Here is a 25,861-nt window from a genome sequence, read left to right as displayed (position 1 = left end):
AAGAAACAAGCATTTTTTTTCCATGTCTATCAGTTGCTTCACTTTATCTTAAAAAACAAAACCAAAAATTATTTTTTTCTGATTATAAGATTAATTATTGTAGAAAATTTAGAAATTCTTAACAAGTATTAAACAAGGAGAAAATACCATATATCCAATTTAATAGCTTGCTTTTCTTTACCTAATATTTTAGTATATTTTCCAAAACATTATCAGTAGTCATATTAATTGCTATATATAATTTCATCTTTTTGATGTACAATAACTTACTGATCTTAAGTTGTTTACACTGTTGACTTTTATTATTCTACAGAACACTGTGATAAATAACTTTATTTATATAAATAATTGTACATTGGACATAGTTTCCAACTGTAATATTTAAGGTTTAATAAGATAGGTTTAACAAATCATATACTTTTGACCTTTAGCTTATTTGATTCTGCCAATGTTGCTATGTATTTGCCTAGATTTTATTCTGTTTCTAAACATTTATTAAGAGGAACAGTGCCTGAATCCTTCAATATAATATATTTGAACTGGAAATAGCACCAATGTTTTCATATTATTTCAAACAGACATATGACAGTGTATGGTTAACAATTTTTTCTTTCACTTTCTATGGGCAGTAGTTTCTGGTACACGGTTTATTAGTTTAGAAAATACTCAATAAATGTTCAATAAATAAAAAAGATTCAGGCTGATCTTAGAGTAAGCAAAACCATTTGAGAAGGATGTTAAGTAAAAACCACTTCCATTCAGGATAATAGCTTTCATTTCATTAGGAGAGATGACAGCTAAGCACAATTCAGGAATTCTGACTTAAATGAGAAGTGTGAAATGAAAAACGTTGTTGCTTTAATTTACCTATGTGGGAAACCAGGACTCTAATAGTTATTTGATTAAATGTTAATGAGATCTACTAAATTGAACCAACTCTCACTTTTAAAAATTAGATATGTCAGTTAAAATAAGACCAGCTTTACCTCTTACTTTAACATCTTTGAGTCAACATCCGCTTACAAGTGAAGAGCTTTACTACCCTGGTTATTTAAATTTAATGACATCCATTAAAGGGGGCTGGAGGTTTGCAACACGAAGTTTGAGAAATTAGATGGTGTGATTATTTTCTTGTTTCTGCCCCCTGGGGGCGGGGGAGGGGAACCTTACTGGCAGAACTTCTTCTAGTGTATTTTTAATACCACAGATTTTTTTCCCCCTGAACCAGAGAGTAAGATTGTTGATTTCAAGCATTCCTTGAAAGTAACTGTTATTAAAATATCAGCGTAACAAGTTCACATAATTTAAAAAATGTTTTATCAGTGACATAGTGGTCATGACCCTTGAGTTTCTTGGGAACCTAATTTCGATTTCTAAATTCATTTTGTTCTTTATTATAGTCAGTAATAGGCAAGGACGTTTTTTCACTAAATACTGCATTTGGTTGGGCTTGTTTACATTCAGTATGGCGAATTCTATTACGTTAACCAAGAGAGACTTTTCAAGGATTATATATTCAAACCAATTATAATTATAAACTTTTATCTTATTGGAGAAATGTGACTGAAAAGCTTTTTAAATTTGCTACAACCAACATTTTCATATTATGCCAAATTGGGTTGTGATAAGCATGTGGTTAGTAGATTTTTATACATTTTGTGTTTTTAAGATCTTTTAATGGCTTGGTATTTCAAAGCACCGAACAGTCACAAGCCGGCATTATATTTTCATAATTATTTATTTGTTTTTGCATCCAGAAATCTGAGTGAGCAGTGTATTTATTCATTTCACGTATTTCACGTAGACTTTAGAGCCATGAGTTTGGATCATGCTCAGACAGCAGCAGTGTGGAATAATTGTAGGCATCCTAATACTTAGCAGGGTGCTAATACTTTAAGAGTGCTAAAAAGCTTAGTGATGAAGATAAATAACACTTTAATATACTATTTGGGGAAAAAAATCATAATTAACCCCCCCCCCATCTATGATGAACAAAATGTCAAAATTTTATAAAAAAGGTGAGATCCGACCCTGCACCTCTACCTGACTCACCCTCCCCTAGCCCTGACCTTGGTCGAGTTCTAGTTCTGCTTTCTCCACTTTTCTGTCCTTGGATAAGGTACTCCTTTGAGTCAAGTTTTCCTTATCAAACACCTGTGATAATAATCCTGGCTTTTCTGGTTGAGTTATTAAGAGATTCGCATCAGCTAAAAATACAAGGGAAAGCCCATTGTAAATACAATTTACATGTTTATTTACAAGTTAGGGGAATCACCATACAGATTTTAAGCCATTATTATGAGCCCAGATGAATACTCTAAGTGAACATCAGATTTGAAGATCCTTGGAAAGCTTTGTGTTAATAAAGTTTGAGATCTAACTCTTAAGTTTATTTGTCAAGCAGATCTAGGAGGAGGGATCTAGAGATAACTGAAGGACTCTCCCTCTCTCTCCTTTCTTTTTTGTTCTTGGATGCAAATTCTACTGATTTCATTAGGAGCTAGCAGAGGGAACCAGAAATTCATTTTGTTTGTTTTAAATTTCCCTGCGAAGTGCCCATGAACAACTGAGGTCTCGCCTTTGCTCCAGCCATTCCACCCACCAGTGGCGCCTTCCCCATTTCTCCTGTCTGTCCGAGTTCCATCACCTTTTATTCACATCTGACCTTGGTAAGGCCTTCCTGAAGAGCTTCTCTCGGCCGGAAATGGGCTCTCCATCCTCTGCCCTCTTGGAGTGGATAAACTGCCTCTACCGCTCATTGGTGATCAGTTACAGAGCCATTGTTGTCTTGAGGCTTTAACTAATTCTGCATTGAATGTAGACTGTTAATTTCAGAGTGAGCAGGGTTTGGGTCTGTTTTAGCAAAGGGCCTTTATACACTTCTTTTTTTGACTGAATAAATGAATGTCTTGCATGTAAAAGGGCAAATGGTTACTCTTCTGATTCATTTGTGGAATTTTATTGTCTAGGCCTAGAGAAAATGATTGGTGCCATGTGGAAGGCAACTGTATTGTTGGTCCTTTTGATGCTCAGCTCCGGTGGTGATGGGCTCTTTCGCACCCTCTACAAAAGTGTCCAGGCGTCCAGGCCACATAAGGGAAACGTAGGACGGCCATTATTTCTTACTCCTTATATTAAAGCTGGGAAACTCAAAGAAGGTAAGTGTAATCAGAAAACCACTGGTATACTTTCAACACTTTTTCTTTTTTTTTTAAAGCAATTACCTTGTAGGATTCCAAGTATATTCTGGTATTTTTACTCACTTGTTTTATTTCAAATACTAGTGATTTGATGTTGTATATTTTCAAAGTTATGAGCTAAAATGAGAGCTCATCAGGATGAGTTTGTCTAATAGTCAAGTCCCTGTACTTCTATTTATAAAATTAGTACAGTGCCTGTCTACCACTGGGCACTTAATAAGGTTAATACTAACCTTAGAATGTACTATGTGTCAATTACTGGTTCCAAGTATTCTACATAAACTCATTTAAGCATCTCAACGACCCAGGCAGGCATACTCATTTTTACATACAAGAAACTAAGCAAAAGAGAGATTGTTACTTATCAGAGTCCCACAGACACCAGCTTATAGATGCAGAATTCACACCCAGACTGCCTCACTGCAGAAGCTATGCTCACAGCCACTGTGCATGGCCCCTTGCCTGGCAAGTTACCCAAACATCCTAGGCCTCAGTTCCCTCATTAATTAGGTGGAGGTGCAACCACATACCCAAGATGCAGGGATATTGTACAAATCAGATGAGAAAATGCACATGAAAACTCTTTATAACCTCTAAATTGCTCTCCAGATATCAAGTGTTTTCTACTATTATAATGAATAGAAAAAAGATGTCATCTGGTATCATCAGAGACTAAAATTATGACCTGCCTCTCTTCTTAATGCTTCTTCATGCTTAGGTAAATCACTGTGTAGATAAATTACTTAATCTTTTGGACCTCAGTAGGCTCTTGAACTATAAAATAGTATGGAGGCAGCTATTCTGAGGGGACGTTTGTAAAAGGAAGCGGAGAAACGGGGCAGAGGCTGGGGAGAGCTATGGGGTCAGGAAGGGCTTTAAGGGGGAAGGAGATAATGTGTTTTGCTGATGAAAGTGATGCAAGAGAGTGGGGAAGGTTGTTTGGGGTGTAGGTAACTCTTACTGGTGCACTTTCTTTCAGTAGGTGAGAGACACAGCATCTGATGTTTGTTCCAGAGAACCAAAGTTTATCCCTGGTGGCAGGTGGGCAGGCAGGGGTAATGGCTGTGAGGCCGATAGGGTGGTAGATGTCATGGGAGTATAGAAGTGATACTGGAAATTTTAGGGAAATAATCATCTTAAAAATCAGAAAGAAATCTATCAACTCCATATGGAAGTTTAAAATAAAGTGACTTTTCTTCATTTAAAATGTTCTTGTAGCCAATAAGATGTCATTGTTGCTTTTGTTTGTTTGGTGTAAAACCAAAACATTATCTTATCTTAAGGGTGCATTTGAGTCCTGTTCATATGTTTTTTTCCAAAATACACATTGGTTCCATGTTTCACTGACTCTTTTCTAAGAAAAAGTGAAAAACTTTGGAAATGTAGTCAGTGTACGTTAGTGCATATTTGATAATGTAGTCAGATAATATAGTCAGTCTTTTTTTTTTTTAAAGAATCATTTTTACTTGCTGTAGAAAAGTCATAAAAGATGGTGGCCTACTAGTATGAGCTCATATCACTTAGTATAAATGAAGAGGCCAAATATCATTAATTCAAATCTACCAAATTGAATCACATGCATTCATTCTGGCTTCCTCAATAAATGGATACCGATGACTTAGATTATGTACATTAACAATAAATCAAAGCAACTCATTTAGTTTAGAGTTGAAAAGGAATTAAATACTTATAACCAACTCTACCAATCGACAGATGAGTCTCGAATACCTTACATGACTTGTCCAAGGGGATGCAGGTGATAGTAGAAGAGATGCATTTAGGACCCAAATTTTCTGACTTTTGCTCTGTGATATGCCTGCTGTAATTTGTTTTTCTTTGTTTAAGAAGCGTGTGCTCTTCTGGAGTGACCAGATACAGACACAATTAAGGACTGAGGCAGTGCACATTAAAATACTCAAGTGTGACATTTGAGGTGGACATGCTGGAAATTTTGAGAAGGAAACTATCCCATTGGTTGGCTTAGTTGAGGGAGAAAATAGTACCAGTAGTAGTAGTAAAAATAACAAGTGGCTAGCATTCAGTAATTATATGCCTAGTACCTAGCACAGTGCCTGTGTGTAATAGCTACTCAATAAATATTTGTAGAATCTAAATTTTAGATCTGAATAGTTGCCAGGCATTGTGCTTTACACACACACTAGCTCACTGAATCCCCAGAGAGCCGCCCTAATAAGGAATGCATAATTATCGTTCCCATTTTACAGATGAGAAAATTGAGGCCCAGAGAAATTAAGTATCTTATCCAGGGCCATTTAAAGCTCATAAGTGGCAGAACTGGAAGTAAAACCTAACTTTGCTGACTCCAGAGTCTGAGTTATGAATCCCTGTGCTATGTGACCATCTCCAGACCTTACTGTGTTAGGTAAGATTTGGGTGAATTGAAAAAGGCACTGAGTGAGAAAAACAGCTTAAACAAAGGCATTAAGTGAAAGTGACCATGGTGTGTCTGTATCAGATATCTGGTAGGGTCAAGTGAAAAGAATTCAGAGAAACCCACCTAGGAGGCTGTCCACCTCCCTATCATTCCTGTGTTTTTTGACTACGAGCATTTCGGTTGTGGTCATTGGTAGCAGCAAAGAAAGATTTCGAGGGAGGTAGTTTCATCTTCTGTCCTTTGTGCGAGCCCCGATGGATCACCATCCGATGAGTGACGATATTTAAAGTATTAAATCTGACATAATGTCACTTTCTAATGCTCAGTTACACAGTCAAAAACCTTCGAATGGAATTTTAAGTGGCTGATCCAAAATCTGCTACATCTAGGTATTCTAATGTAGCCCTGACAACGTTAATTAAGGATAATTTTATTCATCTACCTTATTGAAAGTTCAGGAAGCTCTGGACAGATGGTCAGTTTGTTGCCCTAAATCTCTTGTGTTTATTGAGTCTGTCGGAACTCTGGGAATGTGAGTCTTAATATTGCAATGGGACACTTTTTAGATAAACAATCATTCGCAAAAAGACAAGGGAAATTTTATTTTTTTAATCCCCCATTAGCTGGTTTAGTTTTATGTAATCGCGATCGCACGTTTATTTTCTCTGCAGCTAGGATAAATCCTATTCTCTGAAACAAAACAAATATAGGAGGCAGATTTTAGCACGTTTACAAAAACTGCATTTTTACAAATTTTAAAGACTATTTTGCTATTAGGTCTTAATTTGTTATGAATTAAGGTCTGGTAGTGTCTTGTCTATACCGATGGAGACCTCAGTCTTAGCGAATGTGAAGTCAGTGCACCTTCATGAGCTAGTTCATGCCTTTCTTCGGTCATGCTCCCATCTTTCTGAACGTGGTGATCTTACAAACACTGGAAACGGCAGTAAATAACAGGAAGAAGTGAAATCCTTCAAAGAAAACCTTCTTCCTTTCTTTAACTATTTTAAACATTGTATCATGGTACCAGGAAGAAAGAGACTTCTCCATCTTGCGGGTTTATTTTCCACATTCCATTAATAGATTCTGGAAGGATGAACGGAACATCTGAAAGTATAAAAAAATCGTTTTAGTTGAAAGAACTTCCGATTATTTTACTGTGGTTTAGTTAAAGGAAATTGAAAACTTGAAACAGGGTGAACCACATTTTTATAGGCCAGGAAAAAGTTTTTCTAAATTTCTTAAGATCTTTATAAGGCCTGCCTGCCTTAAAAAGTTTTTTGTAGTAATAAGCTGATTCTAGTGCATTGTCAGTGTGGCCTGTTTTAGTTCACTCACTCATTCATTCATTCATTCATTCACATTCATTCATTAAAAGTATGTATTGAATATCTTAAGTGTGTAAATCAGCATGCTATGTCCCCAGGGGCACGAAGATAAACTAGACAAATCTCTTGCTTTCTGAAAGCCCCTGCTCTAGAAAGGAAGGTAGGGAACGTACCTGAGTATGTGCAGGTAGCAGACAAACAACCTTGGAATTCTTAGAAAGGGAAGGGCTGGGCTGGCATCGGAGTCATCTTCAGAGCAGGGCGGCTGACCTTGGGCTGTGCTGGTCTCAGAGAGAGTGATGCAGTCACCCTCTCCCATGTTCCATTCCCTCCAGCTTCTTTCTGTTATGTGTTTTCTCATTCTACTCTGACCATTCTCATTTTTCTCTGTCTCCTTTCTCAGAGCCTCACCTGCTCACTTACCCCTCAGGGATTCATATCTCATTCATTCTCAATGTCTCACTCTTTGGCCCTCCTTTTTTTGGGGTGTGGGGGGTGTGTGGGGGTCTCTGATTTTGAGAAGATTAATAGGTTGGTGGAAAATATTTCAAAAGCATTTTAAATATAAATTTCCAGTTATAAAAGAAGTTAAGTCTCGAAGATGTAACGTACAGCGTGGCAGCTAGTTAACAATACTGTGTTGCATATTTGACAGTTGCTAAGAGAGTATCTTAAAAGTTCTCATCACAAGGGGAAAAAAATGATAACTGTGCAGTTGACTTCTTATGGTGATCATTTCTCAATATATATATACAAACGTCAAACCATTTGGTTGTACATCTGAAACTAATATAATGTTATATGTCGATTATATCTTGATTTTAAAAATGGCCCCCAAACGAGTGTTTTAAAGCCTGTGCAATGCTGGAGGTTGATCCTTTTGGAGGTTAATTAAGAGTGAAAGTAAAGACGGGGCAGGGAAGAAATGGCTGCTGGAGGGAGGGGCGTGCGGTGGAAGGGGCTGGCACCACCACTCCCCCCTAATCATCTCCCCTTTCTTTTTCTTCGAATTCTTCTCTCTCCTTTTTTCTTTGCCTTTTTCTGGCATGGAGGGTAGATCTCATTGGAGGAGAAGGGGAAGAGAGGCTGGGTTAAGCAGCCTTCCCCCCGGGACCTGGCCTGAGCCAGAAAAAGGCAAAGTCTTCCAGAATATACTTGGGGTGGCCTGGGCCCTTTTTTATGTGCAGCTTTGTGCTAATGGCTCATCTGCATGTTTTCATTTGATCCGCACAGGGAGCCAGGGGTGGGGGAAATGGCATCTACATTTTACATAGAAGGAAAGAGAGGCTCAGAGAGGTGAAGTAACTTGCTAGGGAGCCTGGTCAGGACTGCAAACCCAGGTCTGTCCGACTTGGAAACTCATGCTCTTCCTATTGTGCTACCCTTGCAGGAGCCTTTGGAAACTGCCCGCTGACACCCTGTGTCCCCACCATCACCTCTGCTCCCAGGTGCCCCCTGTCCCCAGTCAGTGGATATATTTCACAGAGAGCAGCAATAGCGATGCTCCCTACGAGCCAGCTTTTTTCTACAGGTTTTGTATACCTGGATTCTTAAGGCCACCCATCTTTCATAACTAGGAACTGAAACACAGAAAGGTTAAATCCCTGCCTATTTATCACAGAGCTGGCCAATAGTAGCCCTTGGATCAGCAAAGTACTGGGGAAGAGGAACAGTGTGGTAGAGGCGAGAGTTTCTCTTCGGGGAGGCAGATCCATTTTGAAAGAGGAACGTGTAGCCCCAGAGCAGTGATGTGCTGGGAAGTGTACCAACCAGCTCTCAGGGCTGGGTCCCTGGTTTATAGCACAGATTCCCTGAGTGCAGCTGTTCTCACTGTGGCGTATTTATTGCACCCTCTCAGTAATGTCACTGAGTGCCACGTTGGTAAGACTTGAATGACTCAGCACTCCAGAATCTGCGGGCTCCAGCACCCACCGAAGCCATCTTTAGTTGGTGGCATGCGTGAAAGATCAAGCTTCCCTACCTACCCCTGCCTACTAACCAGTCTTCAACTTGACAAGTCTCAGACTTAAGCGGCTTTTCCGGAATGATTCGTTGGGGAGGGGAGGATATCTGCTTTGTCGCCGTGAAAGGACTCATCTCGACCCGATGGTCCCCCTTCTACTTTCCTACCACATCCTGCTACCTAATTTCTGTTCCTTCTTCACTCCTTCCCTAATCACTGCCTCCCTTCCCACCGATATCTTATGACTAGTTCTCCAGCGGAGCAGTGTGGCAGGGTTGGGGGAGGAGCAAAGTCTGCAGCCTGCCTCCTAGGTTTAAACCCCAGCTCTCCTTTGTTAGCCGTGTGACCTTGGACAAGTGACTTCACCCCTCTGTGCTTCAGTTTTCTCATCTGTGAAGTGGGAATGATAATTATACCTACCGCCTAGCTAAAGCCCTTGGTGCAGTGGCCTTTTAAGTGTCAGCTCCTATTAGTATTATTTCTTGCTGTGTGGCCGTAGCTGTCCGAGCGGTCCTGCTTCCTCTTCCCTGTCCCCATCTGCTTGATACCCTGAGAAAGCCCCATGACCGTGCCATCATCCCATGCAGCTGCCTCTGAGTAGCCGCGAGGTCACTGCCAGCCTGTCCCCACCCTTCCCAGCCATCTTCGCTCTCCACGCGCCTCTGTTCATTTCCCTTAATGGAAGTAGCAGGCCTTTCGCCTCCATGATAAGGAGAACGTGGAGAGCACGGGCCTCCCAGGGCTGAGGGCTTCTTAGCTGTGCCGTTTTTCTCTCTCAAGTCCGCCTTGGGGCACTGGTGACTTTGTTCTGCCCTGGCTTTTCAGGCCCAATGTGAACACTTCAGTTTTTTTGTGATTTTTTTTTTCTTCTTCTTTTAATAAAACTCCTATTATCACTCATAAAATATATTTTAGGACCACCTTCCAAAAAGCTTAAAGATGTCACTGTCCTTGGCTAAATTGTTTATGTCGACTATGGGGAACTGGCCAGGGCATCTTGGGATCTGGTCCAGTAAGCACCTTCTGCCAGTCCTTCGTAGCCGTTCTGATCACTCTGTCCCAGACCCGGCCCCTAAGAGAAGACTGGAGGAGGTGGAGATGGCTAACCTGTGTTCTTTCTCTAATCTTTGGGTAAATTTTTCCCTCACTAGGGAAACGATTGAGTTTGGTGGCTTCTTACCCAGGACTGAAGGTGAAGAGTTACGCTGGCTACCTCACTGTGAATAAGACTTACAACAGCAACCTGTTCTTCTGGTTCTTCCCGGCACTGGTAAGCCCGTGACAGCACCCTACCTGGACACTGACACCAGCGGACTGTACTGCGCCAGGCTGGAAATGTTAGTCTATAATCAACCTAAGCGATTTTTTTTTTTAATTGTTTAGATTTTTTTCCCCCTAAAAATAAGTGCCAGTCACTGCGTAGTGTTCCTGTTTATGGGCAGGAAACAAATGTTTGAGGGGGAGGTCCAACTTTTAAATTCCTTGCAGCCTTATTCACAACATTAATCCTACCACCTTCTTCCTGCCAGTCATCTTCCTATCTCTTTGTTATTTTGTTCTAAAAATACCCGAGGCAGGGATGGACAGTGGAGGGCAGACAGAGGGAAGGGGTGGGGAGATTTCTGAAATTCACAGGTAATGAATGCATTTCCAAGCACGTATACATTTAGTCGATAGTGGTTTCATATGGCTGCCCTGTCTGTGGATTTTGCTGGGCCAATTAATATTCCGGCACTCACTCCTTTATGCAGCCAGTAGCACTAACTGAGCAGTATTCTGTGGAGACACAGAGGAAAGGGAACTGAACTTAATCTGGGCCTTTGGGGGAGGGATGGGGAAGACTGGTAGTCTAGGAGGGCTTCCTGGAGGAGGAACCCCACACCCTCCCAACTTCATACAGACACAGGTGGTAAACCCTTGTACTTTATTTCAAGCACAACTTCTATTAACTTACTTTAAGGTCACACAGTTCTTCATCACGAACAAATCATTTTAGGCTCATGGGTACTGTTGGGGGTATTGGTAGAAGTGCTGAGATGCATAAACAAATGTTATTCCACCACAGGGTAATTTTCTATTTTTATTTTCCAAATTGGATTTGCCTTAGAAGCCAGAGAAAACAAATGAAAACGCCGTCCCTGTGGAGGGTGGTATTTCTATTTGCATGTGATTTGCATATAGAAGTGCTGCATATGTAATGACCAGATAAATTGCTTAATCCAGGGTAGTTTTCAAATTAAATCGCTTCTGTTGGTACTGTTGGGTTGTATCTTCTTGACCTCTCATTTCTGCTTTCCCAACCATGGCCTCTGATACAGTTCACCACACAGCTATGGGTGGGGGGAAGGCATGAGGAATTCTGGATATCTTTTGGTTGTGCTCATATTAGTCATCTGGCTGTCACCTACTCCGGGGAGCCTTTCTTGGACCCAAATAGGGTTTCTTATTTCTTCCCCAGTGTTACTGTTGAGTGAGGCAAGTGAAGATCCTAGAGCATAAAATTTAAGGAGAGACTCGCTCTCAGGGTAGTCCAAGAGCAAGCTGGACGCCTGACTGTCCTCCAGTCTTGCTGGTACCTCCCACTGGTGAAACTCAGCTGGAAACCATAGGACAAGGGAGTGTGGTCCACAGAGGTCTGCCTTCCAGGGCACAGAGCAGAGAACAGGTCTTCGAGAGCAATCAGGAAAACTTCCAAATAGGCAGCACAACTGTTTTAAGGAGAATTGATATAAATTAAGCCTAGAAACATGACCTAATTCCAACAGGTGGAAATTTTCCTTGTCTTCTTAGAAGTCTCTTAAACGTTACGCCTTTCAGAAACCATTTTTGATATCGCATCTATCAATATTATTGAGTACAGTCATTTATCACGAACTCCTTTGTATTTGTTTTCTATTGCTGCTATCCAAGTTATCACAAACTTAGTGGCTCAAACAACACAAATTTATTATTCCACAGTTCCGTAGATCAGAAGTCTGACACAAGTCTCGCTGGGCTACAATTAAGGTGTTGGCAGGGCCTCAGTCCTGGAGGCTCTAGGGAAGAATCCGTTTCCTTGCTTTTTTGCAATTTTTAGAAGCTTCCTGTTTTCCTTGGTTCAACACCTTCCTCCATTTTCAAGCCCGCTTCAGGGGGTTGAATCTCTCTCACTTCGTGTCACTCTGGCTGACTCCGTAGTCACTTCACTTTCTCTGACTCTTCTGCTTCATTCCTCTGCATCGAAGGGCCCTGTGATTACACAGCGCCCACCCGGATAATCTCCCTATCTGCAGATCAGTTACTAACAAACTTAATTCCATCTGCAAACCTAACTCCCCTTTGCCACCAAACGTCACCTATTCACAGCTTCTGGGGATTCAGATGTGCATATCTTTGGGGGGCCATTATTCTGTGCAAAGTGGAGACTTGAAAAATTTGCCTAGATTAACGATTCTCAGTATGTTCTCTCTCAGTGATTCCCACATTTTATTGTATTTAAGAATGATCTCCAGATTCCCCCAGAGATTCTGACTTGTCAATTGGGAGAGTCCAGCAAACTGTAGAATTCACAGGTGGAACATGCTTGAGAAACCATCATTCCAGCCTATGTGCCACCACTCTGTATTCAGTGTTTCTGGCCCCTAAGTGGCCCACATTCCTTTTGCCAGAAAGAGACACTTAAAATAGGCACACCCAGATGGAGGTGGTGTGCTGCCCCATGCACACACCTGGAATGAGGGCTAGAATGGGGGACCGAGGAGGTGAGTGCGGCCTATGGGGTCAGCTTCCTAATCCTGCTTGAGTGTTCCTTCAGGGCCTCTTGGGGCTCAGCCTCCACTGCACTCTCTGCCCTCCCCACCCTCACCCTCACCCACACCACAACCCACTCCAGCCCGTCCAGAGAAACCTCATTCCTTACTTTCTCTTCTGTGTTGATGGCTGTTTGTGATACTTGTAAGTTCCTCCATGACTTCTGCATATTGAGTCTTCTTTAGTAATGATTCACATAAGTGAAAACAGGAATTAATGGTGAGAAGCGATGAAATGAAAACCAAGACTCAGTGTTGTCTTCCTTGGATTGTTTCTGAGCAGGTGAACCTTTGTCTAGAATGTAGGTGATGCGTTGGGATAATAAAGCTGGCCAGGAGCAGGGGCTTAGGTTCTGCACCCTCCCCTGGTTACCATGCTAAGGTCCGACCCCCCCACCTCATCACTGCATTATACAATCACTGAACTGTTGGGGGTCCTCCCCTTCATTAAATAAAGACTTAGCTGTGCATCTCCTAACTGGGTTATGTTTTGGGGGGACTAATACTGTAGCCCTAGCCAGATTCTAAAATCATCTTAGACATAAACATGAGGTCGCCATGACCGGAAGGAAGATGCTTAAACACAGAGTGTTCTCGTGGAAGAAATAGACTAAGCTTCAAGGGAGAGAGGCAGAGCTGACAGCTGTCACCCTGTGGCAGCCAGGATAGATTGCTCCAAGACCTCCTCACCCTACCTGCTGAGCCAGGTCTCTGAGGCCCCAGAGCAACCATTCCTGCCGAGTCAGTTAGGCTATAAATTATGGAATGGGCCAGTTTGGGTGAAAAAGATAAAGCATGTGAGAAGGAGAAGCAGTGGTCGCTGGGATGAGGGAGAGTCCTTTTCATTTAGCAGAAATATTAGTTCATTGCCCGTCTCAGGGAAGCAGCCGATATTGTCATCAGGAGAGAAATGACCCCTTACAAAAACTGAAGGTGGAAAAAAATAAGAGATCCAGGAAGGACGCCACATTTGTAATATCCTCCGAGTATTTTTTAGGGCTGCTGTTTCTCAAATTAGTTTTGTTTTCCTGTTATTTCTGTGAGACTCCCCTGTTATTGTATACAAATCAGTACATAATGGATTCTAGGACTTGAAATTGGTGTGCAGTGGGGATACAATCTGCAAGAGAAATGAGTAGGCATTTTGCATGGGTTAAAACGTATAATGACGCCAATAAAAATGTAACAATTATGATAGCTATCGTTAATTGAACATTGACTCTGTGCAAAGCACTGTGCATTTTTTAAATTTAATCCTTACAATAACCACATGAGGAAAGAATTATCCTCATTTTATAGATGAAGAGAATTACAGAGATTAAATAATTAGCCCCAAGTTGCCTAACAAGAAATTGTCAGAACTGGAATTTAGCACTATATCTGGGACAGAGAAATCTTTGTTCTTGATCACTGTGTAGTGATCTTGAGAAAACAGCCATGGAAAGCACTAGACTCCAGTCTTTAAAAGTATAGCTCTTGAGTTAGTCGAGCTGGCATAAAATCTTGGCTCCGCTACTTGTGCCAAGTGTGACCTTGGGCACACTTTCTTAACTTCTCTGAGCATTGGCTCCCTTGTTTTAAAATGAGGTTTGAAACACCTACCTGACCATGGTTTTGAGACAAATGAGATAATCTGGGAGAACTCTTAGATTAGTGTCCGATGCATAATAAGCAGAGTTGCCATTGTATTATTTAATTACTATCAAAATCATTATCATGATTAGTTTTCCTATTATTAACATAAATACTGTACAGAACGAAGCCAGTCACAATCTGGGAGGTTAAAGAAGACAGGAACTATGAGATGATTCCAGAAAAGAAGGAGCTGAGCGCCAGTCCGGAATGTGGGTTCACTGCTGCTGGGGAAGGAACTTACACAGTGAAATTGAGATTTTTCACATTTAAGAAGATAAAAAAGGCATGTAGAATATGAATTTTTTAAAATTAAAATCCTTCTCAGTGGAAAAAGACATCCAATATTCGACTTTCCTCTAGGAATATGGTTGGATGCATTTAGCCCAAACCTGCAAATTACTTACCTCAAATGTCATGGAGCCCAAACCTGAGATGTTTAGAGTTAGGCCTAGGCCCCTTCACTCAGGGCTCCCTCTGTTCCTCTGGCCAGAAAGAATGCCTGGGTTTCCTGGAGTCTGAGCACCCACTGACTGAGAAGGGCCAGCATCATACCAAGGAGTCAGCAAGGCTGGGGTAAGACCAGGCATGGGGCACCTGGAGGCAACATTTGAGGTGCTCCCTCCATCTTGAGATCAGGCAGGTACTGACCCTGCTTAATCAGACGCCAGGAAAATCAAGAGAGCGTGGGGTTAGGTTAACATAATCCACAAATCCACAATACAGTGCAAGGGCAGCGAACGCTCTGCTGCTCCCGGGCCAAAGCAGAAAGCATTCTCTGCGAGTGGGCGAGCATGTCCCCAAGCGTATCTGGGAGCCTGCAGGACAGTGTACCCTGGGGATGAAGTCCCCAGATCAGGCTCCACTGGGCTTCAGCCCATGCTAGGTTCACTCCCTCCTCTGGGTGGCAGAATTTCTTAGGTTACAGTAAAGGCAGAAGAGAACAGTGGCTCGCCGGCTTGCAGCTGCTCCTCAGAGATGCCTGGGGAGCTTTACAGATCAGACAGATTCCTCAGCTCAGCATCCAGCCCCTCCCAGCAGAGATTCGGATCCAGTAGATCTGGAAAGGGTCCAGGAATCTATATTTCTAACAAGCACCACAGTGATTCCAGTCCAACTTGTCAGTCAGTGGGCTTGAATGGGGAGGAGAGAACTAGAGGTTCAGACACCGGGGTTCTGGGTCTGCGTGTGCAGTTCTTGACTGTTCTTGGACAGAGTATTCATACTCTCTGGGCCTCAGTTGTCTCATCCAGAAATAACGATGTGAAACCTTGTTGATTTTTAAGGTCACTTCCCAGTCTTACATTCTATGGCTCACTAGTTTTAGCTGATGTGCCCACGAGACATGCCCACATGTGCAACCTAAGGTATAAAAACATCCAAGAAGTCCAAGTCAGGGCCTGGGCTGAGTAAATGAATGAGCCCTTGAATTTGTGGCCTCTGTGGTAACTAACCTCCAAGATCGTCCCCAGTGATCTTTATTTCTTGGTATGCATGCTCCGTATTGAATTCAGGCTGGTCTTTGTGGCTAATACATTATAGCAGAAATGATGGTGTGTGACTTCCAAGACTTATAAAGGACAGAGCTGCTTTTCTGCCTTGGTCCCTTGGATCACATTCACTGTGAGGGAAGCCACATGCCACGTTGGGAACGCTAAAGCAATCCTCTGGACACGCCCGTGTGGAGAGCAAGCGAGGCCTCCATCCTCCAGTCAACACCGACCTTGGATGATGTTCATGTTGCCCAAGTGAAGCCTTCAGATGGTCACATCCTTGGCCCATAACGTGACTGCAACCTCCTGAGGAAGCCCAAGCCAGCACCGTCCAGCCAGATAGGCCCAAATTCCTGAGCCACAGAAAACGTAGGAGATAATAAGTGGTTATTGTTGTCTTACGCTACTAAGTTTTGGAGACATGTTATGCAACATTGGATAACTAAGATAGCCTCTTATCATGTACTTTTGGGCTGTGACTCTAATATCTTATGACAATCAGAACTTCAGGAGTGGAGACTACTAAGCCAGGTTTTTGTTGTGTGATTTTTCAGTTTGGTTTGGTTTGGTTTGTTTTTTTGCCTCTCGGCTTCAATTCCACCCTCTTACCTGCTTTCACGGAGCTTTAAACATGTTCCTGCAGCGAACACAGTGTCGAGGGTACCGGAGGACACTGCAGGGAGAAGTTGTTCTCTCTTCCTGTTCCCTTGCCTTGCGTTTGGCTTTCTCTTGGTCCTCCTGCCTAGTTTGTCAGCCGTACGCGTGTGGGGACGTTCAGTGATGCTCTGCCTTACCCTGGCACTCAGACCATGGACACCCTTAGCCAGCATACAGTCCTGGCTCTGTCCCAGCGATGCCCACCTGGCTGTGGACCTCTCAACGCAGACATCATACATCTCAGGCCTTGCCAGTGAGCAGGCCCCGTACAGCTCGTCTCTCTCTGCAACCCTCTTGCCAGCCTTGACCTGTGCCCTGGGGGGTGATTTCCCACAGGCCTCCAATCGTGGACACTGCATTTCTGCTTGTGTACCTCTCTCACAGCAAGCGGGCTTGATTTCCTCTTTGCTCCCTAACCCGCCATCCACAGCCCACCATCCCTGGAGGCCTTTTCTACTTGCCCAGGGATGGCTGGCCATCTTTGGGCGGGTACCGCAGAGAAATTCTTGGCCACAACCAAGAATTGGGCTACAACCATACTTCTCCAATGGTCAGTACTATATCCTTGGGAAGGACCCCATCCACACCTTGCGAGCTTGTCTACCCCCAGATACTCTCCTTCAGCCCAGAGTAAGCTTTAGAATTCTCTTTACATATTTATGGTTATTCTCCCATTATAACAAATACCTCTTTATATTAAAATTTCCTGTTCCTTGGTGGACGCAGGAAGTCTACCCAACATGCTCTTATTTGCCCAGCACTGAGGAGGTAGCTCATGGGAGGTCATTTCATCTCCACTCTTGCTCATAGCTGTAGGGGGCCAGAACAAACACTGAAACTTGTAACAGAATTAAAAGTCAAGGTTTCCTGGGAAAAAAAAAAAATTTTAAAATAGAAAAAATTAAAAACAACCGTGTGGTTTCTGTCTTCTGATATAGCCTAACTGATGTAGCCACGCTATTCTGAATCCTCCTCTCCTGCCTGGAGACACCAAGTCTGGCCTAAGGAACCAGGAGCCAGTACAGCCAGGTTTGCTCTCTCAGCCTTATTCTGTCCAACACCACCGGATCTCTCGTCTGCGCTTCGTTCTTCTTTCTTGGCAGATCGACAGCCAGGTTTGCTCTCTCAGCCTTATTCTGTCCAGGCTTATTCTGCACCAACAGATCTCCCATCTGCGCTTCGTTCGTTCTTCTTTCTTGGCAGATCAACATGTTTTGCTTCTCCAGGAATCTGGCAGAAGATGGCTACCCTACGGTTTCCGAGTTTACCTGTCCTTGGACTATGCAGTCAACAGAGATTAACTAGCACTTCTCACAAGGGCACAGTGAGATTGGCCCAGTGTGGGTCAGGTGTTCTTTCTTGGTCCTATCAGCTAAGGCTGAGGGTGCTGGGTCATGTGATATAAACATGATTAATGGGCCTTTTCCATTGGCAAATAGAGAGTCAGTTCTTAGAGAAGGGGGTGTGTGGGCTGGACAAATCTCTTAAAATATGTTTTAGCACGGATGGCTACAAATCGGCTAGTCATATAGCAAAGATGTGGAGGTCACAGTCATGTGCGTTATTTGATCTTTCACTCTATCTAGCTTCTCTTTGCTATGTACTTACAACATCATGGATCTGGAAGAATAAAAGATAGGTGAGACAAAACAGAAAGCAGCTAAAAATGATAAATTATAGATCAACCCATCCATAGGTACGTTTGAACTCTGAAGAAACCTTTGAGTGCCTGGTTTCCCTTGAGAAATGAAAATTTTAACATAGAGAAGAAAGGAGCTAACGTTTTTAGCCATTTTTTTCTTTGCATCAAGAAAGATAAGTCAAGCCTTTTCTCTACCATCCTACCCTCCCTCCCCCAGTCTTTCTAAAGTCCAGTTTTCTAGCAGAAAGCATAAGCAGAGAAGCCATAACTATCTCATGAAAGGATGAGAACCAAGTAGAAAGAAAGGAGAAGAAGGAAGATTCTAGTGGCGTGTAAGGGGCCTCAATGAACCAGACAATTCAAAGCTCGATAGAGTCAGTGAGAGCTTGAGAGTGATGTAAAGAGGCCTCGAAACAGAAAAAAAGTTTGGAAAAGTTAATTTCCCATATGGTGACGCAGCGGCAGCAATTATGCTAAAGGAAGTTTCGTGAGCGGCCAACACCAACCACTACCAGTGAAATTCCTCTGCAAAGCACAGAATGTCTTAAGCAGGTTATCTGTATGAGTCGGGAGTCAGTGTGTAGAATTAAAACGTTATTAAGTACCTAGTTAACAATCTGGTTACAAAACCAATGGCTTTAAATAAAAAGTTCTACTTTGATTAACAACGTTAGTGTAGCTGCTGAAGTATCAGCAGAACTGGGGTCTGCATGGCAAAATGGGAGTCCATTCAGACGTACTTGGGGGAATGTCAAGACATTTACTTGGGGTACTAATGACTTCAATTAAGATAGAACACATTACTTAAACCAAGCAAATGATCAGCCTCTGAATATAGAAGTGTGAAGGGAGCCTTAATTAATTTACTTAATTGCACTTCTCATCTTAAGCGGTACCATTGATTTGGGTCGGTTAGTGGTTTAGTTGCTGTTTTCTCTTACAAACCGTGGGAGAAAGAGGGTGGCTAAAGTATGTACCTAGCCCTGGGCATTGGCAGAAAATTTTTCCCTCATACTTGTCAAGATACCTGGGATTGCCTAGGTCACTCCAATAAGTTCTCTGTATGAAATGCAATCATGATACTTGAGAATACCGAAATTAGCAAGTCTTAAGTGCCCCCACCCACCCGGTGTATGAATTTGCTGCCCCAGTGATATGTGTAAGGCCTGAGTGGAAGCCGACCTCTGCTATTCACGCAGAGGAGGGCCTGGGAGCGTGGAATGGAAGATGGGTATTGGTTTGATGGGGGTTGGGGGTGAAAAGGGAAACTCAGAGCCTGAGAGGATGCTATCCATGGAGGACGTGTCCACACGGAGAACAATAGGGCAGGAGGGTTAGTTCTAGTTTAGTTCCATTACGGTTCCCATATAGTCTCCACTATGCTCACTTAGAAGCAAAAAGAAAGGAAGAAACTGGGTATTTCTAAGAATCTCTTAATGCCAAATGAATGTTTCATTTCAAATGACAGTCCATTGAGACATAGGGTAGATGTTTCACCATCGTCGTGAATAAGCGATGGAATGTGCTAATGGGAGACATTCCTTCTGTGGAGAGTCTGGAAATCTGAATAGATAACCTGACTCCTCCTGGGCTGTTCATTCTGGAACAAACCCCGAGGAAAGCGTGTCCAACTTTACGAACTGGCCACCAGGGGTCACCAGAAGAATTGAAAGGGCTTCTGAGACAAAGCCAGAGTTTCTCATTAACCAACACAAAGTGCTGGTTTGTGGGACCTGTGTGCCCACACTCTACTGTTGCCAGAGAGACCTCTCGCTTAAATATTTAGGGTTTATTTTATATCTAGAATTTTTTTGTCCCTTCTTTTTGGTCATCAGCTCTTGCTACACCTATATGCCATTAATGGAGGTTTTTTTTTTTAATCGAATATATAAATGCCTATCGATAGGAAATTACTCAACTTTCAGGTCTCACCTCAAAGCTACCATCACCAGAGGCCTTCTTTAAGTACTCAATCTCATGTCTCTCCTTTACTTTCTTATATCACCCATTTACTTAATTACTTATTTACTTTCCACCTCACCAGAAAGATAATCAGAGCTGACATTTAAATAAGTGTTCCAGGTACTGTTTTAAGGGCTGTGCGTATATTAACTCTTTGAATTTGCGTAACAACTGTGTAAAATAGACATCCTTCTTCTTCTTGTTTTTAAGCAGCAGACACAGAGACACAGAGAAGTTAAGTAGTTTGCCCAAGGTCACACAGCTGTAAAATAGCATAGTTGAAATTCAAACCTTGGCAATCTGTTGCCAAAATCCATGCTCTTAATCATTCAGTACACTGCCTGTCCCTGAGTGGGAGCTGGTCTGCACGTCAGCCCTAGAACAATGCCTGGGAGTCGTCTGTATTATCTGTTTGATGAATGAATACAGTGTGGTCAATTCAGATGATATGTATTGATGTGAAGAAATTTCCACAACATGTTGTTAAGTGAACACAGCAAATATAGAGTATTATTTGTAGCCTGCTCCTATTTTTGAAAAAAGTATTTATGTATATAGCATATATAATATCTATAATATATATGATATATATATGTATGTATATATACATATATATGGGGGTGCATAGAGAAAAATCTTGAAGACTAAATATCTCATGATCATGTCTAGAGAATAGGATTGGTGGAGCAAGGGGGATTTTTTTAATACCCTCTTTAAAAAACATTTAAGAATAAGTTACTTTATAGTATAAAAAGTTTTAAGGAAATTTTTTAAACTTTTGACAAAAATAAGTGCCCTATTTTTCTTGTTTCATGCACTCTGAATTATAGCTTTGAAATAAATAAAAGTCCTAAATTTTATAAAACTGTAAATGTATTAAAGCGGTTATTTCTTACTTCATTTGATCCTAAGCTTTGCAATGTCGTTTTGTTCAGAATGTCTTCATTTTCTTTTATTCTCTCCTAAGCGGGGTGGGGTGTGGAGAGTGGGAGGGCTGTGTTCTCACAACTAAGAGCTAGGAATTGTCACATGATAACTTTATGCCACTCTTATGACATAATTATTGATATGTCATGACATTGTGATGTCACAGCATACAAAAGTCTGAGTACTGTGATATAAATAACTCTTGGGTTTTTTTATTTTCCGGCATCTGACTTTTGCATTTCATTCCAGATTAGGGCAGTATTAGCTCACAGGTCGATTGGTTTGTTGAAGTAGAAAGGTGTGTGCGTGGAGTTTTCTTTAAAAATGAGCTTGTTCAAGGGTTGTTGAGTTCATTCACCTCCTTCAGGAAAGTAAATTTGAGGAGCAAAGTCAGCTGAGGTTAGAGGTGTATATGCAGATCTCTTATTATCTAAGCATTCCAAGAATGCAGTGTCCTGGGCTTCAAAGTTGCATAAGAAAGATGTTTGGCACCGAGGTGTTTGCCTTGACTTTGTAGTGTGGCCTCTCAGGGTCAGGCTATATTTCTGAGAGCAGGGAGCTCCCATCATTGTGCCAGGTCACAGGAAAGGACACGAAAAGCCAGGGGAGGATCGGGTGGAGACCAGAGGTTCTAGGGCATCCAAGGGGGCAAATCCTCCAGCGCCCTCACAGACTCTCAGCCCTGCCTACACACAAAACCACCTGGGAGCTTTTAAGAAGACTGATGTCTGCCTCACCCCAGACCAACTGACTTGGAATCTCTGGGATTTTGGCCTAGGCAGTAATTTGATTTTTTTTTTTTTCCCGAGTTATTTTAATGGGCAGCCAAGTTTGAGAACCACTGGCTGGCGTGTAGCACACCGTGGCTTCTAGAAGCGCACGTGCACCTTAGGAGGAAAGTGGGTGCAGGCTGGGTGTCCAGCGGAGTGGGTGAACTCGCAGTATCTTGTATTCCAGGGAGGCCGGAACTGCTGCCATCCGAGTTCCATTGTTTCTCCCCCTCTAATATGCTCCGACTGCAGCGTGAACGCAAGTGCGAGGCTCTCCTGGTTAGCGGTGTTAAATAGCAAGTCGGAGGATCCGAGGGGGGATGAAAATCACTTATTCAAACAAAACATATACAGTTGGGGCCGGGCAGGTTAGGGCGGAGCTGGTCGTATTTATTGTACAGTATCATGTCATGACGCATTTTCTCATCGGGGCCTTCAGGCAAGCCTGTGAGGCGGGCATTATCGCCATTTCATGGATGAGGAAACTGAGGGCCAGGATCCCACAGCTATTATGTGGCCAAGTAGAACCAGAATCTTTCTAGTACCAATTCCAGGACTCACTCTGCTTCTCTGCAGCAGCTTTAAAAGGCTGTCTTTGATTTTAATTTTTCCTGCTTCCACTTACACGACAAGTCTCGTTCTCTTGAATTCTTTGTGGTATCGGCAGCACTTGAGGCGAGAGGACTAACAAGTGAAAAACCGATCAGGGAAGATGTTGGCCAACGGAGCAAAGAAAAACACTAAAGTTTTTGTTTTTTTTTTTAATTTTTCCTATTCTCACGTTTATAGATGATTTACCTTAAAACCATTTATAGATTTCTAGTGTTTCTCTATTATAGCAATGGCTAACACTGGTAGAACAAGTATTATATGCCAGTCACTGGACTTTAAGAAAATTAATTAATTTATTTCTCTCAACCGCATGGCATAGGTACTATGATCCCCATTTTCCGATTGGGAGAACTGAGGTCCAGAGAGCTTAGGCAACTTGCCTAAAGGCACACAACGAGTGGATATAGTAAAGCCCAGATTTGGATCCAGTTTAGGGCACGAGCTCAGAGGCTTATCCTTACCCTGTACTGACTCTTGGAGCTAGAGCCCAGTTGGTGTGAGCTCCTTCTCACTCTGGGTTCCTACCTTTTCCAACTGTTTCTTTAGTTATAATAATCATTGACGCTGATTGTTCTTTGGTCATACGTTAGGCATTGTTCCCAGGGTTTTACAAATAGTACCCCATTTAACTCCTGGATGCTGGAGAGGGGGCCCCAGAGATAGCCCCTCATAGGGAGGCTGTTCTTCCCACGTCCTCTTTCAGCAAGGCCCCTGTCCCCTTTCCCAAGCTGCTACGGGTCTCTATGTCCGACTTTTCATGACTGGGAAAGAGACATCCCTCTAGGCTCTCTGTCCTCATGGTTAGAAGCCTGTATGACCAGCTCCTCCTCCAGGTTCTTGGCAGCGGCTTCCCAGATCACCTCCTCTTGAGTTAGTCTTGCCTACTGCCCACACCCTCCTCACATCATCCAAGTAGATGGAGCCAGTCCTCTCGGACTTTCTAATGAAATGCTGATTTGTCTCTATGGCTGGGCTAAGGAAGAGGTTGCAGGATTTTGTTCTGGGCCGAAGCAATAGGATCTTCGCTTGCCGAGCCTGGCTGATTGAAGGTGACATCACTCATGACGTCCAATGAGGACTTACGATCTCATCCATTGTGAGCCTTATGGGGGCCGGGTGGAGCTTCTCTGAGATTTCTATGGCGGAGTCGCTTTGGTCCAGGCAGCCTCTGTACTCACCGCCCTCAAATCTGGTTCTTTTTACTTGAGGATTTTCCTCGACATTTCCTTCTGTCTCCAACATTATTCCCTGGCTGGATCTTTCTCTCCTTCAGCTCTTAGATCCACTCTCAGGATCTCCTTGACTCCTTCTCTGATGACTGTGTCTAAAGGAAACCCCTGTCTTTCTCCACCCTCTGTCACTCTCTTAACGACACCCATACTTTCTCTTCACACTCTTTAATTGTCACATTTATTGACTTACTTACTTCTTTACTTATTTATTTACTTACTGTATTCCCCATGAAAATGTAAGCTCGAAGAGGGCCAGGGGTTTTCTTTGTCACTTACTCTTCTGTTGTGAACCTTCTCCGAGCATGGCCCGTGTGAGGTGCTCAGTAAATATGTGTTGGATGGAGGAATTGAAGAACCTTTTGTCATCGAGAGCGATGATATTGACATTACTGCCAATGGCCAATTTTCAGCATCCAGACTCTGCCACTGACCATTTTTTATTTGCGTCTCACACGTACCCCAAATAAATCTACCTTGTTGAGGGTTTCGTCACTGTTGTTCGCATGGGCTAAATGTCCCCAGGCCTGTCCACTTCTTCTCAGTTTCCTCATGTGGAATGAGGTTGCTGTTGTCCCTGTGGACACATCCTTAGTGAATAAAATCAGAAAGGCCGTTTGGGCTCTCCGTGAAGGGGGCAAACTGTCACCGAGGACGATGGCTTCTGTGCCATGTCTCTTTGGGAATATGTTGGTCAAATGGAAGAGTCCCCCGAAAGTTTAAAACGCTAAAAAGATATGACCGTGCCCTAAGCAGTATGCTGGGTATCTAGGATCATGCAAAGGGGTTTCTACATTCATCGGGGTTTCTGAGTAGGGAAGACTTAACGGCACAAGACAGACCCCAGGAGATGAGGCAAATGCTGATTCAAAACAACAAAAGATGACCAGTACTTTGCTCGTAGCTGGGTTACTGGGGTCTGGGAAGTTATTACAGGTTAATTCAAGGCCGGGGAAGGCGGAGGACTGGGGTAAGCTGCGTCGGTGTGTTCCACAGCCTCAGTGCCCTGTGTGGTCACCGGTTCTTCTGCCCCCTCAGGTAGATCCATCGAACGCGCCGGTGGTTCTCTGGCTGCAGGGTGGGCCAGGAGGGTCATCCATGTTTGGACTCTTTGTGGAACACGGACCTTATGTTGTCACACGTAACCTGACCTGTAAGTACTGTTTGGACTCTATTTTCGTATAGTGAATTCTTCATATGAACCTTCTATCGGCTCCAGAAATAATTAAAGTGTACACTGAGCCAGTAGGAATAATTTAACAGGCCCAGATTATAAAAACATAGCTTTCTGGCAACGTCTGCCGAGGAGGAGGAGCCCCCAGAGTGAGCGTCCAGGCTGGGCTGCTTTCTCCCTTGAAATTTGGGTGAAAGGTTCTAAACTATTTTCTTGCAGTCTGCTGCTAACTCAAGCAATCTGGCCTTATGAAAACAGGTGGTATTTATTACTATTTGGGCAAGCTCTTTTGCGTGGAATTATATCCCTAATTATTCACATGAACTGAACCCTGTATGATTCAGTCACATAAATGATCAGATATCTTGGAAGCAAGATACTGTGGGTGGGGGCTGGGCTGAGGGGAGGAATGGAGAAGGAACCGCGGCTGGCTCTAACCCGGGTTCACCTCCATCTCTTTTCTTAGGGGGTGGGGAGGATTCTTTGCTTTCCCTGGGCTAGAATTTGGAGGGCGAACCAGTTTGTGACTCAGTTGGAAACCATGTGTGCTGATTCTATTGAGGTCACTCTCTTCAGCACTGGGCGGGAGGAAGAGGGTTCAGGAGGACCCGATGTCAGGGTGGCTCATTGGATGGGACAGGTGGGTTTATCACGTAGGTGGTTGATGGGTGTTCTACCTGCACCCGCTGCACTGGGTTTTGTTTTCAAACTTCATCTTAGATGTAGAATCCTTCCGGGTCTGGGAAAGCAAAGCAGAGGAGAAGGAAAAGGTACTGGTGTCTGTTCCCCACTGTGGGAGGACGAAGCAGCGTCAGAGGGACCCCAGGAGTCCATTGATGGGATGAAGATGGGCGCATCGGCCTCCTGATCAGAGAGCGAGGCCTTCGGTGGGATGTTGTGTTCACCGCCCGGTCTCAAACCTTCTCTCCATTTCACTAGTGCATGCTCGAGACTTTCCTTGGACCACGACGCTTTCCATGCTTTACATCGATAATCCAGTGAGTACGCGACAGCCTTAGGAAGAGTCAATGTTGGCCTCGCTTGTCTTTTTTCTTTCTATTAAGTATACTTAAGAAGTAGGGGGGTAGG

General features: G+C 43.0%; 1 protein-coding gene across 1 annotated transcript in view; it reads left to right on the top strand.

The window, feature by feature from the left end:
* Positions 1 to 2,980: 2,980 nt before the first annotated feature.
* Positions 2,981 to 25,861, top strand: part of CPVL (carboxypeptidase, vitellogenic like) — a 93,497-nt gene continuing 70,616 nt past the window's right edge. Inside the window, exons 1-4 of the mRNA XM_006912028.1 lie at positions 2,981 to 3,158; positions 10,038 to 10,156; positions 24,637 to 24,751; positions 25,712 to 25,770. Of these exons, the coding sequence (XP_006912090.1) occupies positions 2,981 to 3,158; positions 10,038 to 10,156; positions 24,637 to 24,751; positions 25,712 to 25,770 (471 nt within the window). The remainder of the gene's footprint in view (positions 3,159 to 10,037; positions 10,157 to 24,636; positions 24,752 to 25,711; positions 25,771 to 25,861) is intronic.

The sequence above is a fragment of the Pteropus alecto genome, unplaced genomic scaffold, assembly GCF_000325575.1.
Source record: "Pteropus alecto unplaced genomic scaffold, ASM32557v1 scaffold21, whole genome shotgun sequence".
In the NCBI taxonomy this organism is placed as follows: domain Eukaryota; kingdom Metazoa; phylum Chordata; class Mammalia; order Chiroptera; family Pteropodidae; genus Pteropus; species Pteropus alecto.
The sequence above is the reverse complement of the archived record's forward strand: the minus strand, read 5'-3'. Positions and strand labels throughout refer to the sequence as shown.